The 19,692-nt window shown below is 45.3% G+C and overlaps 1 protein-coding gene across 1 annotated transcript in view; it reads left to right on the top strand.

Moving 5' to 3' along the window:
* The window catches only part of SLC24A3 (solute carrier family 24 member 3), a 428,724-nt gene that overhangs the window by 341,255 nt on the left and 67,777 nt on the right, over nucleotides 1-19,692 (top strand). Inside the window, exon 7 of the mRNA XM_073672470.1 lies at nucleotides 5,645-5,719. Within this exon, the coding sequence (XP_073528571.1) occupies nucleotides 5,645-5,719 (75 nt within the window). The remainder of the gene's footprint in view (nucleotides 1-5,644; nucleotides 5,720-19,692) is intronic.

Here is a 19,692-nt window from a genome sequence, read left to right as displayed (position 1 = left end):
GAATGTCCGACTACTCCACCCGTGGATTGCGGTCAGAGTGAACCGCCGCTGCAGGGCAGACCGCTGAGGCTGGTGTTGTGGGTGCAGCTGAGGGTAGTATAACTCCCCACGGGAGGAGTATAGCCTCAGGGCAGAAAATAGGGATGTTGGTGGTGATGGTGCGCGGGAGCAGCAGTAACCACACGGAGTCTGTCATTCAGGGTCTTTACTGTTGGTGGTATTAAGGGACCCGTCCGGAATACAGGTTAACAATGGAGGCCGGGTCAGTCTGAGAGCAACTGGGAAATCCCGCTGGTCAGGGGGAGTTTGTAGGCCTACCGTGCTGACTCCACTCTTTCTCGGCTATCCCGCTGTAGTGTAGTGGTAGCTCACGTCTCTGAGTGTACGGTGTTGTTCTCACCCGTATGACTGGCGACTCGGGCCTTCCGTACCTCTCACCCCTCCGGGGCAGTAGTGGTCCCTCTCGTGTGGCTGAGCCTCTGGGCTTCCTTGGGCCAGATGACTTGAAGTCCCCTGCGTGGTGGTTTTCTGCTGCTGGACTTATAACCCTCACAGCCTCGGACTCCAGTGTCCGGCTTTGTAAGTCTCTAGCCAGGATGAGTTCTGCTAGCTCCACTCCTGGCCTCGTGTTCCTCCTCTGCCTATGGGGACTCCTCAGCCTGCTGCTGACCTGTCCCTATCTGCAACTTCACTGGAACTTGTCTCTAACTGGTCTGGAACTTGTCTCTCTAACCCCGCCCCAGATCCAGTTTATAAAGGGCAGATTTCTCCCCTCCCTGGACTGAGGCAGGAGGTGCTGCATGCTAATTGTCCCCAACCAGGGAACCTCCCACCTGCTCTCAGACATGACATTGCTGTCACTGTGGCGACCAGACCTGGGGTGCCACATAAGCACCCAGCCTGTTACATGTTAGTCCTTCCTGGTGACAACCTCCAGCTTTTTATACTTTGATCTGAGTCCCTGGCATTGTCTTTTCATTTATCTGACTATGCTATCCCTTTTCCTTTGTCTTAGACATCTGACTTGTAAATTCTACTCTTGTTGCCCTTTTTGTTAGCTACCGTTGTCCTTAACTCACGACTAGGCTCAATCCATAATACACCTAAAGTTTTCATGGTTTTCCATCTCTGGATTCATCATTCTGGCATTAGCATTAACACTTGAGTTGGTCATCATAGTCCTTGCTAATGTCATTTCTTTTTCTGCCCTGGTATCAGTCATCATTGGTGACTTTCCCAAGGGTCATTCTCCATTCTTCAAGGGTCTCTAATGGTCATAATTCTTGTTTCGTGATCATGACACCACCAAAAACAGAGATAAGCAACATTTCTAGCAAACATTTATAAAATTTCCTGTATAGAATGTAATGGTATCCAATCTAGGTGATACTCTTAGGCAAACGCAGCACAAATCTCTCTGGTAGGCATTTGTATCAGCCTAGAGTCCAGGCTATTTAGCTCACAGAGCATTGTCTTGACGTGATACAATTGTACAAATTCTCAGTGAGCTGTGGAGCCAGCGAGCTAGAGGAGGACTGAAACTTGTTAAAAATGGCCAGAATTTAAAAAAACGTTTGAAGGCTCCAATGCGGATATGCCCTGAACCTGTTCTAAAACTAGAAGTGGACTCTACAGGAGAGAAGCATAATGGAAAAATCTGCATCTGCATTTTTTGGACCCACTACTGATTTTAGTTCACAAATACTGATGCAAAATACTGACCAGGATACTGTTGCGTAAAGATTACATAAGTAGGATGAAAATCAACTTTGTAGTCCTGGATTTGGATTTCAGATCCTTTGGTGTAGAGCAAAGGCTTTCATCTCTACTCCACCTTCTTCATCATATTATAATCTACCCAACTCATCAGGTCAGGTCTCAGCTGCATTTAAAGTCAGGCCTGCCGTCTCTTAGGAATTTATATGCAATCATCTGGCATGCTCCTGCAGTAAACGGTTATCCATTGAGATTTGTGTTTTACAGGCAAATGTAACACATGGCTTTTTGAGTGCAGCCAAATAACTATATTCTGCACATTCTCGTACATTTTAATATTTTCTTGGTCTGCACAGTAGCTTGCATTACTAGTTGTATCGGAACCAAAGACAGTGGAAGCGTAGTCTACAATTTTAAGGTTATAAATGTAAATTGCCTTGTGATCCAGTATACCAACTGAATTTCAAGTACATTCTGTACGTCTTAGCTCACACTCTTCCTCACTATCCATGTTTGCCTATATTGTGTGCATGTTTTTTATGTGGGTAAGCAATAAGACTAATATACCTACATGTTGAATAAGGGAAGGTAGAAATGCCCACATGACAGCCCGCATAGAAGCTAAGAGAATAGATTTCACTCTCTTCCTCTTTGTTATTCCATTAAAGGGGTTTTCCAGGGAAAAACAAATGTTACAGGAGTCCAATCATACGATACTGATGACCCGTCTTTACAGCATGTGTTTTCTCATCCGAGAGAATCAGGTCGATTATGCAAATCACACTTTAATCAGAGTTTGATCAGAGTGTGATTATAGTGTGATCTGATTCTCTCGGATGAGGAGAAGATGGAGAATAAAATGGATTCATCTTCTCCATTCTGTAGAAATCTGACTGCACTCAAATGTCATCCGAGGTTTCCACGAGCTCATTGACTTGTTTGGCCGAGTGCAATCCAAATATTGGATCAAACTTGGGCATGCTGCAATTTTTTTTCCCTGGAATCGGCTCTGTCCGAGAATAAAATCAGACATGTGCACGGCCCCATAGACTAACATTGGTCCGGGTGCGATCTGATGTTTTGTTGGATCACACTCGGATCAAAAATACGGTCATCTGCACCTGCCCTTAGGACGAGTCATAAGTAGCAGACCGGCACTCCCACATATCAGCTGCTGTAGCTCCAGGAGACAATGAACGAAGCTGCACAGTCTCGTTCAATATGTAGCTGTCACTGCCAAGTACTGCAGATCAGATCTTTTTTAGAATAAAAGCTGATCTGTAGTACTTGGCAGAAGACACTACATATTCAATGGATATGTGCTGTGCAGCTCTTTTCATTATTAGTTGACTAATAGTTGATTGGTGGGGTTGGCGATTGTCAGATTCCCACTGATATGATATAGATGTCAATATCTTATGACTTGACACTTTAAATCAGCTGGAAATAGTAAAGTAGCTGCTCCGATCGACTGGTTTCTGATATTAAATCAACACACAGATTTCTATATATAGAGATAATTCTGGTCTGTAATTTAGGTATCGCACCATGTGATGTTCTTATTAATTGCTTACTGTATATTCAAGCGATGCCCTTTTGCACTCCGTCGAGTCCTTTTAATAATCCTTCTGTTCTTGTGGGTTACATTTTCTTTATGTTACATTAAAGAAATTGTTAACAAACAGAACTGAATGTTTTACCTCCCACACTTTACATAGGGAACATATACCCACTGCGATAACACAGCAGTGCCCACTGCTCAGGCTCATTTATCAAACATTAGGTGTAAAGAGCTATTATGTAAGACGTACCAGCACAAGGTGCGCACCGTTCTTTTTTTGGCCCCTTTTCTTGGGCGATTATGTGGAATTGCCAGTTATCCACCTCTACAATTACTGTTCTTGGGATTAGAGCCATTTACCATAAGTGCTATAGGTAAATGTTCTTAATCAGTAGGTCACATCTAGAATATATTCAGCTATTGCAAGACTCACATAATACTCTTAAAGTACTAAATAGCAATCAAAAATTTAGATAAGCTGTTAATATTTGTTTTTTGGCAACACTTTCTTCCTTCCTGTGGGTAATGCTAACAACTGTTACAAAAACAAACCAACTTAAAAAAAATTGCATGAATTGAATTTTACATATTTTTTATTTTAAAAATATCCCAAAGCTGCCACATTAGAGGCACACGTCATATATTGTCTGCTATGACAGTAGGGGGTTTATGCTTTACAGCAGCAGCAATAAATGAAGGTAATGGTCAGAACTAATACAGTTACCAGAAAGTGATAGAGTTCTGCACCATCTAGAGCTGGCTACATACATCAGATAGTTGTCAGCCCAATGCTTGTTCGATGGCTGACAACCCCATGCCAACCCCTACGCGTGCACACTCGGCTCAGGCATGTGTTCTATATTGGGGAGAAGATAAAGTCACTTGTAGGCACCTCTGAAAGCTGCTTATCTCTTGGGGAGAACGCAAAGATTGGGATTTTAACTTTAAGAGGCAGACAGACGGCCGTATTTCTTGTGCGAGGATCGAATCGCAATGCTTGGACTGACCATCGGTTCTCCTGATCTGAGCGTGACAGGTGCATAGAAATACATCACGCTGTAACGCTCAGGTCAGGAGAGGTGTCGGCCAGTCCGTGCACTGCGATGCGATCCTCACACAAGAACTACGGCCATCTGTCTGCGCCCTAAAGCTACATTCCCAGGATGAGCTTTTGGTACATTTTTGATGCTGCTTATTTTAGCTGCTTCAAAAGCTCAGCGTCTTACAGTTCCAGCAAAGTGGATGGGATTTATAGAAATCTCCTGCCCACTGTGCTTCTTTTTAACGCTGCATAAACTGACCTGCGGTGCGTGTTTCAAATCCGCAGCATGTCAAGTTCTCTTGCAGGTACACTAAGTTTTCCATGCGGAATTTCCCCATAGACTTATATTAGGTGCAGAAATTTCGCAGGTAAAAAATGGCAAAAAAGTTTTGTCAAAGCTAAATACCAGGAAGTATCAAAAACAAAGCAGATTTATATAAAGAATGACACACCAACAAGAGACAAAAACCGCAGCGTCAAGAACGTGATAAAAACGTATATTAAAAGAAACGCACACAAAAGTACAATAAAGCACAAGTAACCTAATTTAAATAATTGGTGCAGAAATGGTGGAGAAATTCTGCAACATCAAAAACTCAACAAAAGCTCATCATAGGAACGTGGCCTAAATTGCCCAATCCTTCTCTCCACCGGCATCATCTGTTGGGATGTGTCAGGAGGCCCTATTCACATGCATATATGGATGGTTTAATATAATGTTTATGGGACCAAATTTCGGATTTCGACTTCATCATTCGGATCCTTAGATGGTAACATTTTTTTTAAAGTTGTTTGCTACAATAGAGATGGGATGGCAACTGGCAAGGAAAAAAAGCAGCACATTTCAGTCTCTTTGCTGCTGTTACTTGAGCAGAGAGTTTGGCAAGAAAAGAAAAAACTTTCTGCAAAATACAGGACATCCCAAAAAAAGAAAAATGCATTTTCCAGTATGAAAATATAATCTACATATACATTAGACTACATATGCAAATAATCAGTATTTTGCATATTGCACAGATTTTGTGCATGTTATCCATTCTAATATCGCTGAACTCACAGTTCTGCAGCTAAAAACTCACTGCATCTCCTGCTGGATCAATGTCTGCTGACCCTGGTGATTGCATTCTGGGAATTACAGCAGGAAAAAACAAATGTTTTAGTATTGTAGGAGCTCGGCCAAGCTAGAGGGGCGTTGACTGTTTTTAATAACACCAGCTGAATTTGGAGAACAGTTTTGGAGTATCTTACAGGCTGAAACAGTGGATGCTTGCACTATACATAATGACCTACATTTACAAAGTTACCGAACTGTCTTTTTCTTTCAGGTGGTCGTCCTCTCATCATGGTGTTTGCTACGAGATGCTTCCTACTACACCCTGTCCGTTATTGCACTAATTGTAGTAAGTACATTTATTTCTGGAAACGATAGCTCAATAATTATTCTCTTATGACTCTGATCAATATGTAATGCACAGGTTTAGTAATAAATGATAGATGCATGCTTGTATGTAGATACAAAAAGGTCTAGCAACAGAGTGGTAATCATGGTTCATGTAGACACATCCAAAGATATATGTAGCAAAGAGCTGCTGCTCCTGTATGGAGCTCTTGGAATGAAGTGGCCCATCACTGGTCGGTTAGATTAGCTTCGCTACTGGGTGCCATGTATCTCTTTATTACCATCCTACCAAGAGAAATGCATTAATGAAGAATTGTCCAATGTGTGATGGTAAGGGTGTGTTCTTGGTAACAAAACTGAGCAACCTAATAAGTGTCTATTATGATATTTGCAATGAGCCCTCCTCTCTGGACACACCGCACGCATTGCAATGAATTGTCTAATATATTTTATTGTTTCATTGAAAACTTACTAAAAAGCAGAAGGACATGAGCAGACATATATAAGTTTGCAGAAAAAAACTGTTTAATATATTACATTTATTTACAATGTCTGGCGGATGGCCTTGCTATGTAAGACTACTCATAGGTTCATATGCTCAACATGATAAAAACAAATCTGCTTAAAGGGAACCTGTCATCAGGATTTTGCTAAGTAAACTACAGGCAGTGTCAGGTGGGCGCCGTTACACTGATTAAAATGATACCTGGTTTGCTGAAATCTGTCATGTGATTGTTGTTTAATCTTTGATAGCAGTTTGGAGATAATGAGATGCTCGTGCTCCGGGGCGGCCTGTGGGCGGGGCTTTTCTTGGTGCTCTGTTCTCATATTCATCCTTAGGGGCTTAAATGACAGGTCACTGAACTTCAGTGACCTGCCACCTATTTTAAATACTGCGCCTACGCAGTTCATATTGTGGTCTTTTTAAAAAAAATTATTAACTCCAGCAAAATGGTGCCCGCGCAATCATCTATCACTTGCCGATAGATGCTACTGTGCATGTCGCAGCCATTTTGCTGAAGCCAAATATTTTATTTTGCTCCTACAAAATGGCCGTGGTGCGTGTGCGGTAGCATCTATTGGCAAGTGATAGATGCTACTATGCATGTGCGGGCCCCATTTTGCTGAGTTAAAAAATTTTTTTAAAAGACCACAATATGAACTGCGCAAGCGCAGTATTTAGATTAGGAGGCAGGTCACTAGAGGATCAGTGACCTGTCATTTGAGCCACAATGATGAAGATAATGCCAGAGAACCAAAGAAAGCCCCAACCACAGGCCGCCCAGGAGCACAAGCATATCATTATCTCCAAACTGCAAATAAAGATTAAACAACAACCACAGGACAGATTTCATCAACCTAGGTATCATTTTAATCAATGTAACGGCGCCAATCGAACACTGCCTGTAGTTTACTTAGCAAAATCCTGATGACAGGTTCGCTTTAAAAGGGTAGTGGACCTAGTAGTGGACCTAGTGGGTAGTGGACCTAGTGGACGAGTAGTGGACAACCCTCTCTGAATCCCTATGTTTCTCCCCAGTAATATAATAACATTTATATTCACCTCCAGTGCCGTTCCAGCAGTGTTGGCACTGGCTCTCCTGCGGATTTTATTCTACATTTGTGGAAAAAAGTTGTTAGACCCAGTGATCAACATAAAAGTAGCGGGGATTACGCATGAAGGATAATTCCACAGGATTATGTTACATTGTATTTCTATATTATAGCCGCATTCAGTGGTTACGTTTTGTAATTGTAAATGTCCAAATATCTCTTCATAAATAATTCATTTTTGCTATGGGCTTTCTTCTGAGCACCTGCGCTGTTTTTTTTTCCATTTGAAGGTATTTATCTGCTGTCTCCAAAAGTATTTATCAGCTGTTCTATATTTACAAAGGAATCTTAATTCATTTCTCTTGTGCTGTATGCAAATCTCCATGAATACTCATGAGCTCTGTTCATTGTCATTCTTGGACTGTAAGACAGGTATTGGGTAAAATGAGAGGGGATGCGTACTTTAAGAATGATGGCCTATCCCTACGCCTTGGTATTTTACCTCCACCATTCCCAGAAAAATATCTTCCATAGTTTTCGCAGACACAGTGCCGCTCTCATCTATACATTGCATCTGGTATCCCAACTCTACCCCATTTCCATATTGGGATATCCCAGAAATGTGCCATCAGTCTTGAAAAGAGTTAAAACCTTTCAAAATACACAGGGCATCGGGGAAAGTATACTAGTACATTATATCTGCTTGGAGGGTAATACTTTGTGTGTGAGAAAACTGGTTCTCTGGGGCCTGTACCTCTGATACTAGTCTTAGAATAGGCTATTCTTGTTTGATCGGATGCAGTGTGACCTCTAGGACTGCCACCAATCAACATAATGAATGGGCTGGGGTGTTTTTAAAAGCAATGTGTCCTCGTTATGACATAGGTATGACATCTTGTCTGTAGATTGACTGTGCCTGGCACTGCAGTTCCAGGTACTGTGACAGTAAAAGGTCCTTTATTGAGTAGAGTGGTGGGGTCTTGGAGGCTGGAGAATAAGCCATTAGGAAATATAGTATGACATCCATGGGAAGCAAAACATTCTTACATATTTGAATAATCTTGTAGATTTCCAAGCCATGAGCAAATCTTAATAAGCTAATTGATTGTTTAAGCAATTATGCAAAGAAGCAACAGTTTTGAGCCAGAGCTACAGTTGCATTAGTAAACTTGCATCCAGCACCATCAGCTTCACTCTGCTTTAAAAGGATTGTCCACTACTCGGACAACCCCTTCTCAATCTGAATGTTTGCCCCCTTTTAAATAATAACACTTATACTCACCTCCTGTGCTGGCGCCGTTCCAGTGGTGTCAGAACTCTCATTCCTGAGGTTCACGTCATAATGTTATATCGCATGAGCACCAATCATCGCCGGCTTCACGGTCCCCACCTTCGGACTTACAAGTAATCAGGAGGAAGTCAGGACTGCAGCTGCTCTCTCACGTCCTCTTGATTACTTGTAGTGAGCTGGCAGGCTCTGGCTGTTCTGTGATTATTGATATAGAGTCTGTTACAGAAGTGATTACACAGGATGATGTTGCCACCTTGTGGCCAGAGGTTGCACCTGCGCAGGGTGTGATGACAGAGCAAAAGACTGAGCCTCCTGTGTCCGGCCCTAGAGAGTCACGTGACCATAGTGGGAAGCAGAAAAAAGCGCGCGAGGAGTTTGCTGTGGGCTGTGAAAAGAGCCAGGACTGTGTGCAGGCCCTCGTGCGTGGCGCAGGAGAGACTCTCAACGGGATTTCTTTTACCTGACACCATTTCCTCGGGGCCTTCCCCAGCTTCTTCACTGCTGAGGGATACAGCTATTACACTCCCTGCTACTGGAGTGTGGACTACATAAGGGGACCCACCAGAGCTTCTATCCGGATCAGAGAGACTGTAAGCGGGTCCTCTGGCGAGAGGCCAAAGTATTCCCTCCTTTCAGCGTAATTTGTTGTTCCTGTTTTTTTTCTCCGGCTGGGACGCCCTCCTGCAAAGACAGACAGGCCTGCGACGGGGGACACATCCTTCTGGATTAAAGGACTGGTAACGTGTGAGTAGGGACAGTGAGGGTCAGCTTATCACTACACGTTATTACTGTGCATATTTACGGTTGTCATTTATTGTTTTTCTTTGCTGTTAAAAATGTATACGAGTAAAGATACGGTTATCAAGATGGAGTCTGTGTGTGGGGATCTTGCTGGGCCAGATTATAGATACCAATGCGCGGCCTTGCCCGCGGTCACTTCATCTGGCGTAGTCGGCAGGATCTGTGACCAACAAGATTCCCACCCAGGCCATGTGTACAGTCAGAAACCCCCGCCGGTGTCTATTGTGAATCAGGTCAGGAAATTTGGCGGACGAAACTACCCTATACCAGAGTGGGCGGAACAAGTCCGGATACTGGGGGAAATGTATAATATTGACCCTAAGACCTTGGCAGAAATGGCGGTACTGACGCTAGAGGGGGAGGCATTGACGACAGTCAGACTGGAGACGGTCAGGGGCCAGCGTACAGTAGATGATTTGGTGCGGGTGCTGGAGAACACCTATGGGCCGACCACATACCAGGGAACACTGCGACACATGTTCTTTAGACGGATGCAGCTTGAATGGGAGGATATTCCCCAATATGCGAACGCCCTTCAGGTACTCCTTGAACAAACCTGTGGAAAAGGGGAGCAACTAGCTGGTATGGCTCCTCGTGACCTGGTACTGAGAGACCAATTTGTAATAGGACTGAGAGACCAGTATCTTAACCGCACGTTACAGGACTTGATCCGGATGATGCCGGCTCTTACTTTTGCTGAAGTCAAACAGGAAGCCATAGAACGTTCAAGGGGACCCGTCATGGATGTGGGGATTCAAGGTGCTGCGTGCAGATCCATATCTGACATTAAAAATCCGAACAGTGACACGGAAGACCTGAAACAGATGGTAGCAGACTTACAGCAACAGGTATTACAGTTAACATTAGACCGACAGGGAAACCAGCGAAGACAGCCTAGTCGTCCCGTGGGACAGTGTTGGTCATGCGGTGATCCTCGCCATAGGGCAAATCGTTGTCCTCAACACTTCCCTCCGCAACAACCTCCGTTGCACCAACGAACAAACCCTCAGTCACCCCAGCGAAGGGAATTTCGATCAGACCAGCGAATTGAACCCCAGCCATATCCACAAGCAGAGCTACCACGCCGGGCCTCACCACAATGGTCGCCGTTAAACTAGACACCCCTGCAGCTGAGGCCAAGGAGAGGGGTGTGGAAAAACAGAGCCGATGGCGGGGTGCTCTTGCCTCGAATAGCCCGACACTTGACGTTGTCCTGGAGGGAATTGCCATACAGGGACTGATGGACACTGGGTCACAAGTGACCACGATCTCTGAACAGTTTTACGAAAATTACCTCAAACCAAGAACTGCTCGTGACCCAGACACCGCCATTAAGATTATTGCGGCTAATAATCTACCCATTCCAGTGACCGGAGTTGCTTGGATGGACACAAAGGCCTGCGGACAGGACTTAGGGAAACGAGGGATTGTCATCGTCAAGGAAGGTTTCGGCTCCGAGACCCCAGTGATAGTTGGAATGAACATTTTGAAAGACCTGGATCTTATGCTGTTGACAAGAAAAGGACCCAAATACTGGCAGAAAGTCACCAAACATAAGCCTACTCGTCTGGCGTTCCAGCGCGTAATCCGGACCGTTGGACTTCAACAGATGGCAGAGGAACAACTACCCCTAGCCGCCATTACGGTGCCACGCCGTACCCGGATTACTTTGCCCGCTGAAAAAGAGACAGTCATTTCCTTACCCCTTAACACCCACCGACAACTTGAGGGGGTTGAAGTGTTGATCGAGCCGAGGACCCCAAGTGGGGGTAAGCTAAACCCACTAGTTGCTCGCACTCTAGCCGTCGTGAGGAACGGGAGAGTCCCTGTCAGGCTAAACAACACCGCAGACGTAGGCCTAGCCCTTGAAGCCGGCACTCAACTTGCCCGGGTATATGCTCTACCCACGGAAGTGAATCCCATTGGGCCCCTAGAATTCACCCCGTCTACAGAAGGCGACTGGACGGTAACCGTCTCAGCCATAAACGCTCAAGTAGACGATGAAGACATTGGGCGAAAACTACGGGAAAAAGTGCAGCTAGACACGTCTCAGTACACCAAACAAGAAGTGTCTCAAGTGGAGGAACTCCTGCGGGAACACCAAGACTCCTTTGCAAAGCATGACACAGACTTTGGGTGTACCACCAGTATCCAGCACGAGATACCCACGGGCGATACCCCCCCTATCCGCGAGAGGTACCGGCAGATACCACCTCAGCAATACCAGGAGGTGAAAAGCCTGTTAGAATCCATGCTACGCGCCGGAGTGGTACATGAAAGCCAGAGCCCGTGGGCTGCACCCGTGGTGATAGTCAAGCAGAAAGATGGTTCCCTAAGGTTTTGCGTGGACTTCCGTAGGCTGAACGCTTGCACTATCCGGGACTCATATCCACTTCCTCGGATCGAAGAGTCACTGACCGCCCTGAAGAAGGCCAAATATTTTTCGTCCCTAGACCTGGCCAGTGGATATTGGCAGGTTCCAATGAGTGAGAAGGACAGGGAAAAGACCGCCTTCATCCTTCCCATGGGCCTGTATGAGTTCGACCGGATGCCGTTCGGCTTGAATAACGCACCGGGGACCTTTCAGAGACTAATGGAACGCTGTCTGGGGGACTTCAACTTTGAGTTTACGCTGATATACCTTGACGACATCGTGGTATACTCCGCCACCTTTGAGGATCATCTTCACAAGCTTGGCCAAGTGTTCCAGCGCTTGAGGAGACACGGCTTGAAGTTGAAGCCCAGCAAGTGCCGTCTGTTCCAGCAGGAAATCGACTACTTGGGCCACCGGATCTCGGCCGAAGGCGTCCGGCCCTCTCCGGAGAAGATAGCAGCCGTTCAAGAGTGGCCGCAGCCAACTACCGTCAAAGAAGTCCGGGCTTTTCTGGGGCTAGCAGGCTACTACCGTCGGTTTGTCAAGGACTTTGCTCGGCTTGCTGAACCACTGCATGAGGTTCTCCGAGGGACCGCGAACAGCCCCAGAGGACGACGCATCAGTTGGGGGCCTGACCGAGAAAAATCCTTTCAGGCACTTAAGGCTGCTCTAACATCACCCCCTGTTCTGGCATATGCAGACTACACATTACCGTTTCAGTTGCACACCGACACCAGCCTTCAAGGTCTAGGGGCGGTCCTCTCTCAAGTTCAAGATAATAAAGAACGCGTGATAGCCTATGCCAGTAGGTCTCTCCGTGACACCGAAAAGAATCCCGTCAATTACAGCTCCTTCCGCTTGGAACTCCTGGCTCTGACTTGGGCTATGACGGAGAAATTTGCTGGCTATCTGACAGGAGCGGAAGTGCTGGTCATGACGGACAACAATCCTCTTGCCCACCTAGAGAATGCCAAACTAGGGGCAATGGAACAGCGCTGGATGGCCAGGCTCTCTAGATTCCAGTACAAAATTAAATACAGAGCGGGGAATGAGAATCAGAATGCTGACAGCCTGTCTAGAGTGACATCATCCCCGCCAGTGGGGGACCGGGATGAAGAGTTGGAGGAAGATGAGATGCCTGACTTTGCCCGGCTCACAAAGCAAATAGAAGATAGCCGCCAGTATGCGGTAGGAGGGATTGAAGCCGTAGTGGGATCTCCCCTGTCCCAGCAAGAATGGGCCAAGCTTCAAGATCGAGATCCCGAGCACGTCTTACTGAAACAGTATGTGAATAAACAAGAGAAACCGCCCTCCGAAGTGAGAGCCCGACTATCGACCGGAGCCTTGGCTCTGCTTGCCCAGTGGGATCGGCTGATCGTGAAAGATGGAGTCCTGTGTCGCAGGGCCCTTTTATCCCATATGCTGGAGGAGTGTTTGCAGATTGTCGTCCCGGTGCAGTTGGCCCATGAGATGGTGGGCGAAGCTCACAGAAGGAACGGTTACTTCGGCATAGACAAGACCCTCCGGTGGACCCAGCAGTTCATTTTTTGTCCGGGGCTCCGTAAGTTGGTTGAAAACGTCTGTCAAGCATGCCGTTCCTGTGAATTCCACAAGTCCGCGGAGCAGCGTGCCCCCGTCCAGACTATTAAGACATCGAGGCCCCTCGAGCTGTTGATGGTGGACTATCTATTGATCGGAACAGCGAATAGTGGCTACCAGTACTGTCTGGTGATGGTGGACCACTTCACGAAATTCGCTGTCGCTGTTGCTACGAAGGATCAGACTGCTGAATCAGCTGCACAGGCTATCTGTCAGCAATTCGTTCGGGTCTACGGGTGTCCGGAGCGGCTACACTCTGATCAGGGGGCTTGTTTCGAAGGGCGAGTCATTGAAGAACTCCAACGGATGTATGGAATCAAGAAGTCCAGGACCACCCCTTACCATCCACATGTGAACGCTTTAACCGGACCCTCTTACAACTGATCCGGACTTTGGCTGAAGACAAAAAGCCCGACTGGCCTCGATTCCTCCCGGAACTGCTGTGGGCCTATAATAATCAGGTCCATTCCGTCACCGGATACACCCCATACACCCTTCTCTTTGGCCGTCCAGGCAAAGACATCCATGAGTTGCAACTGTCTAGCTCCGAAGAAGATACCTGTGGTACCTATCCTTCCTGGCTACAAACACACCGCCAGAGAATGGAGACTGTCTACCGGCTAGTAGGCCGACAAATTCAGGATCAAGTACACGCTGACCCACTTCCGGTACAAGAAGACCCACTGAATGTAGGTCAACTGGTCCTAGTCCGAATAAAGAAGCCGCAAGGGAAACTCCGGCCCAAGTGGGAGACCGAAGTCTACCCCGGTGGCCCCGTCTATCGAGTGCAGGGCGAAGACAGCGGCAGCATCCGAACTTTGCACCGTAATATGTTGCGCCCCTGCCGTTCCCAGCCTGACTCCCCTACTGTGATACCTAGAGAGATGGATATCACTAATACTGTCGGAGACACTGACCCCGGGGATGTAGAGACTGAATGCATGCCTACCCCTGTCCGTCCGACTGACGCACTTGAACCGATTACCTCCTCTACTGACATGTCGACTGGGAAAGAGAGTGGGGTGACTGATAGGAGAGAGGGGATCCAACCCGTTAGGCGGACAACGAGGACCACTGCAGGGGTACCTCCAGGACAGTCCTACAGAGACCAATATGTGTGGCCCTCTTCCCAGCCGCCCCCTGTCACATCCACAGCCATCGCCGCCCTGGAGCCGGTCGTTGACAAGGACTGCCAACCTTTGAGTGGGGGGACGTGTAGTGAGCTGGCAGGCTCTGGCTGTTCTGTGATTATTGATATAGAGTCTGTTACAGAAGTGATTACACAGGATGATGTTGCCACCTTGTGGCCAGAGGTTGCACCTGCGCAGGGTGTGATGACAGAGCAAAAGACTGAGCCTCCTGTGTCCGGCCCTAGAGAGTCACGTGACCATAGTGGGAAGCAGAAAAAAGCGCGCGAGGAGTTTGCTGTGGGCTGTGAAAAGAGCCAGGACTGTGTGCAGGCCCTCGTGCGTGGCGCAGGAGAGACTCTCAACGGGATTTCTTTTACCTGACACCATTTCCTCGGGGCCTTCCCCAGCTTCTTCACTGCTGAGGGATACAGCTATTACACTCCCCGCTACTGGAGTGTGGACTACATAAGGGGACCCACCAGAGCTTCTATCCGGATCAGAGAGACTGTAAGCGGGTCCTCTGGCGAGAGGCCGAAGTATTCCCTCCTTTCAGCGTAATTTGTTGTTCCTGTTTTTTTTCTCCGGCTGGGACGCCCTCCTGCAAAGACAGACAGGCCTGCGACGGGGACACATCCTTCTGGAGTAAAGGACTGGTAACGTGTGAGTAGGGACAGTGAGGGTCAGCTTATCACTACACGTTATTACTGTGCATATTTACGGTTGTCATTTATTGTTTTTCTTTGCTGTTAAAAATGTATACGAGTAAAGATACGGTTATCAAGATGGAGTCTGTGTGTGGGGATCTTGCTGGGCCAGATTATAGATACCAATGCGCGGCCTTGCCCGCGGTCACTTCATACTTATAGCTCCGAAGGCGCGGAGAGTGAAGCCGGCGATGATTGGGCGCAGAGCTCGTGTGATGTAACAACCTCATGTGAGCCCCGGGAATGCGAGTGCCAACACTGCTGGAACAGCAGCAGCTCGGGAGGTGAGTACGAGGTTACAATCACATGTCAGTATTTGGTCAGTATTTCACATCAGTATGTGTAAGCCAAAATCAGAAGTGGCACAATCAGAGGAAAAGTATAATAGAAACACGTCACCACTTCTGTATTTATCACCCACTCCTGGTTTTGGCTTAGAAATACTGATATAAAATACTGACCAGATACTGAACGTGTGATTGTGGCCTGAATGTTTTTATCTTAATAGGGGCAAACATTCAGAGTGAGAAGGGATTGTCCTGGTAGTGGACAACCCCTTTAACCTATTAGATTTAGTATTGGTACATACTACAGTGGAGGTCCACCATTCCTGGGAAGGAGTTAACACGAATCGCTCTTTGATGTTCTGGTACATTATTGCTTCCTCATTTATTATTACATTACTTTGTCACTATAGGACATTACTATCACGTATACTTACCTTCATCCACTTGGTCCTCTGTTGATACGTATATTCTTAACTTCAGTGTACAGTATATTTATTTACCTGGTTCCTGGGCAGAAGCGATATCTGTGTCCTATTCTCTCTTCATGATTTTAATCTATCTGATCATGAATATCTTTTTGTATAATTAATAAAGGTTGTTATTATATCTTTACCTGCGTTTTTTTTTATTCTACTTTCATTTGGATGTTCTAGTCATTGAAAGTGCCCTCCATTTTTTGGCTCTATATGGGTTATCATTTTTTTGGAGGACTAGTAAACCTGCTGCCATGAAGTCCTACATATTCATGAACTCCATATAACCACACCTCAACCACGGATTGGCAGCTTTCTGCCTATGCACAGTGTACACAGAAAGCTGCCAATCAGTGGTGTGGTGGGGTTATATAGAGCTCAACATTCAGAGGACTGGTAGATCTGCAGGTAAAACAGGGATTTTATCAAAACTACAGCAAGCAGCCCAGTTAGTGATATACTGCTAGAATCAGAGCCTTTACCTCTACATCATGCTACTCTAAGAAGGGGTAGCAAAAACATGATAACAGATTTCCTTTAAGATGGATAACGTTTCAGCCCCAGCTATAGAGCAGATATTGGAATTGTTGACGCAACTATGGTACCCTTTCCCTTAAATCACATGGAAAGTGTACACTGCAAATATTTCTGACCATTATGTCTTCAATAATGTACATTTTCCCTTATATCAGCAATGTACTGGCCTCAAAGAAGCCAAGTCAGGGGTGTACATATGTTCCCCCTAATGATGAACTGACTGCCGCCCGTCCTGTATCAACAGAACATTTTCTGCCACGCTGCCACCTTAACTTGCCTAGCTGATTGAAACTTAAGTGCAGTTGGCATTACCATAATTAACATAATCTCGGGCTCATTATACAGTCAGTCCAACAGCTGCATGAAAACGCGGCATATTTTCTTTTTTAGTCTGTCTGCTAGATAAGGAAATTGTTGACTGCAAAATATTCTTATCGAGCAGTTGCAGCTGAAATGATTTGGCAAGCGACCAATAAGTTTCTATGAACGGGATTTGGAGGAGATTCTGAATGAATGATACATAATGGCTGTGCATTACATATGGGAAATGATGTGGAGATAATTGATTGTAAACAATACAGATACATAATTGAGTCAAATCCTTTTGTTACAGATGAGGGAAGGACAGCGGCTTTTAGCTCACTTCCAATTTCTCTCTGTAATAGTGGATTATATAGATTATTCTGCGCTTCTCAATGTGACACCTCCTGTGATGTGTCATCTTTCCCCTCGATTGAAGAACGCGAACACCATTTATATTGCATCTTTTATACCATCAGTCATACACATTGACCTGAATTATCTAATACACAAAGAGACAAAAGCATCACCAGATGAGTCAAGTGTTTGTATTCCCTTGTCTGCACTCTCTTTGGTCTAACATGGACCTTCTCCAAACCACACAAAAGAATTCAAAGAAAATGCTACAAGACTTTAGTAATCATAAATCCCATTTATAGCATGGGAAATAAAAAAAAATGAATTATAAATATGAATGCATCAATGTAAAAAATTATTCACTGAAATAAACAGATCAATGGGTAAAGTATTCAAAAACAAACATGAAAAAAACATAGCCCCAAAAAAACTTTTTAGAGAGATACAGTGGGTACGGAAAGTATTCAGACCCCTTTAAAATTTTCACTCTTTGTTTCATTGAAGCCATTTGGTAAATTCTAAAAAGTTCATTTTTTTCTCATTAAAGTACACTCTGCACCCCATCTTGACTGAAAAAAACAGAAATGTAGAAATTTTCGCAAATTTATTCAAAAGAAAAACTGAAATATCACATGGTCATAAGTATTCAGACCCTTTGCTCAGTATGGAGTAGAAGCACCCTTTTGAGCTAGTACAGCCATGAGTCTTCTTGGGAATGATGCAACAAGTTTTTCACACCTGGATTTGGGGATCCTCTGCCATTCTTCCTTGCAGATCCCCTCCAGTTCCGTCAGGTTGGATGGTGAACGTTGGTGGACAGCCATTTTCAGGTCTCTCCAGAGATGCACAATTGGGTTTAGGTCAGGGCCCTGGCTGAGCCAGTCAAGAATGGTCACAGAGTTGCTCTGAAGCCACTCCTTTGTTATTTTAGCTGTGTGCTTAAGGTCATTGTCTTGTTGGAAGGTGAACATTTGGCCAAGTCTGAGGCCCTGAGCACTCTGGAAGAGGTTTTTATCCAGGGTATCTCTGTACTTGGCCACATTCATGTTTCCTTCAATTGCAAGCAGTCGTCCTGTCCCAGCAACTGAAAAACACCCCCATAGCATGATGCTGCTACCACCATGTTTCACTGTTGGCATTGTATTGGGCAGGTGATGAGCAGTGCCTGGTTTTCTCCACACATACCGCTTACAGTTATCACCAAAAAGTTCTATCTTCGTCTCATCAGACCAGAGAATCTTATTTATTATAGTCTGGGAGTCCTTCATGTGTTTTTGAGCAAACTCTATGCAGGCTTTCATATGTCTTGCACTGAGGAGAGGCTTCCGTCGGGCCACTCTGCCATAAAGGCCCAACTGGTGGAGGGCTGCAGTGATAGTTGACTTTGTGGAACTTTCTCCCATCTCCCTACTGCATCTCTGGACCTCAGCCACAGTGATCTTGGGGTTCTTCTTTACCTCTCTCACCAAGGCTCTTTTCCCACGATTGCTCAGTTTCGCTGGACGGCCAGGTCTAGGAAGACTTCTGGTGGTCCCAAACTTCTTCCATTTAAGGATTATGGAGGCCACTGTGCTCTTAGGAACCTTGAGTAATGCAGAAATTATTTTGTAACCTTGGCCAGATCTGTGCCTTGCCACAATTCTGTCTCTGAGCTCCTTGGGCAGTTCCTTTGAGATCATGATTCTCATTTGGTCTGACATGCGCTGTGAGCTCTTACATAGACAGATGTGTGCCTTTCCAAATCAAGTCCTATCAGTTTAATTAAACACAGCTGGACTCCAATGAAGGAGTAGAACCATCTCAATGAGGATCACAAGGAAATGGACAGCATGTGACTTAAATATGAGTGTCTGAGCAAAGGGTCTGAATACTTATAACCATGTGATATTTCAGTTTTTCTTTTTTAATAAATTTGCAAAAATTTCTACATTTCTGTTTTTTTTCAGTCAAGATGGGGTGCAGAGTGTACTTTAATGAGAATAAAAAATTGAACTCTTTAGAATTTACCAAATGGCTGCAATGAAACATAGAGTGAAAAATTTAAAGGGATCTGAATACTTTCCGTACCCACTGTATTCTAGAGAATTAGGTATCCAGATATTGGCGGCTTTTATTCTTCTTTCTAGAGTCATGACTCTTTCATTTTATCCATGGATGCAGCCACGGAGGTCTTGTATTTTGAAGGACTAGTAAATATCAATAGCAATTTCACTTTTTTTTATTGTTTTGTAGCATGTTTTGTTTTAAAAGTGAATAAAGTGGAATAAGTGTAATGATAACTTTGATGGTCAGTAAATTTATGACTTTACTAAATATATGTGCACAATAAAATCATTTTTTTTGTGCAGTCATAGTCTAAGTCAGGGGTGGAGAACCTCAGGCCCAAAGGCCATTTATGGCCCGCAATGACCTTTTCTCCGGCCCCCAGGCAGATTCCTGAGGACAGTAGTGCTTGGGCCAGCAGCTGTGTTTTGATTGACACCAGCCTATTAATTTCTTTTTGCTCTGTAAGCACGCACACGCAGCGTTCACTACTACATGCTGACGCGCGTGCAATGAAAGATTAC

Source organism: Phyllobates terribilis, unplaced genomic scaffold (genome assembly GCF_046119375.1).
Source record: "Phyllobates terribilis strain yellow unplaced genomic scaffold, ASM4611937v1 Scaffold_3__8_contigs__length_932513732, whole genome shotgun sequence".
Classification (NCBI taxonomy): Eukaryota; Metazoa; Chordata; class Amphibia; order Anura; family Dendrobatidae; genus Phyllobates; species Phyllobates terribilis.
The sequence above is the reverse complement of the archived record's forward strand: the minus strand, read 5'-3'. Positions and strand labels throughout refer to the sequence as shown.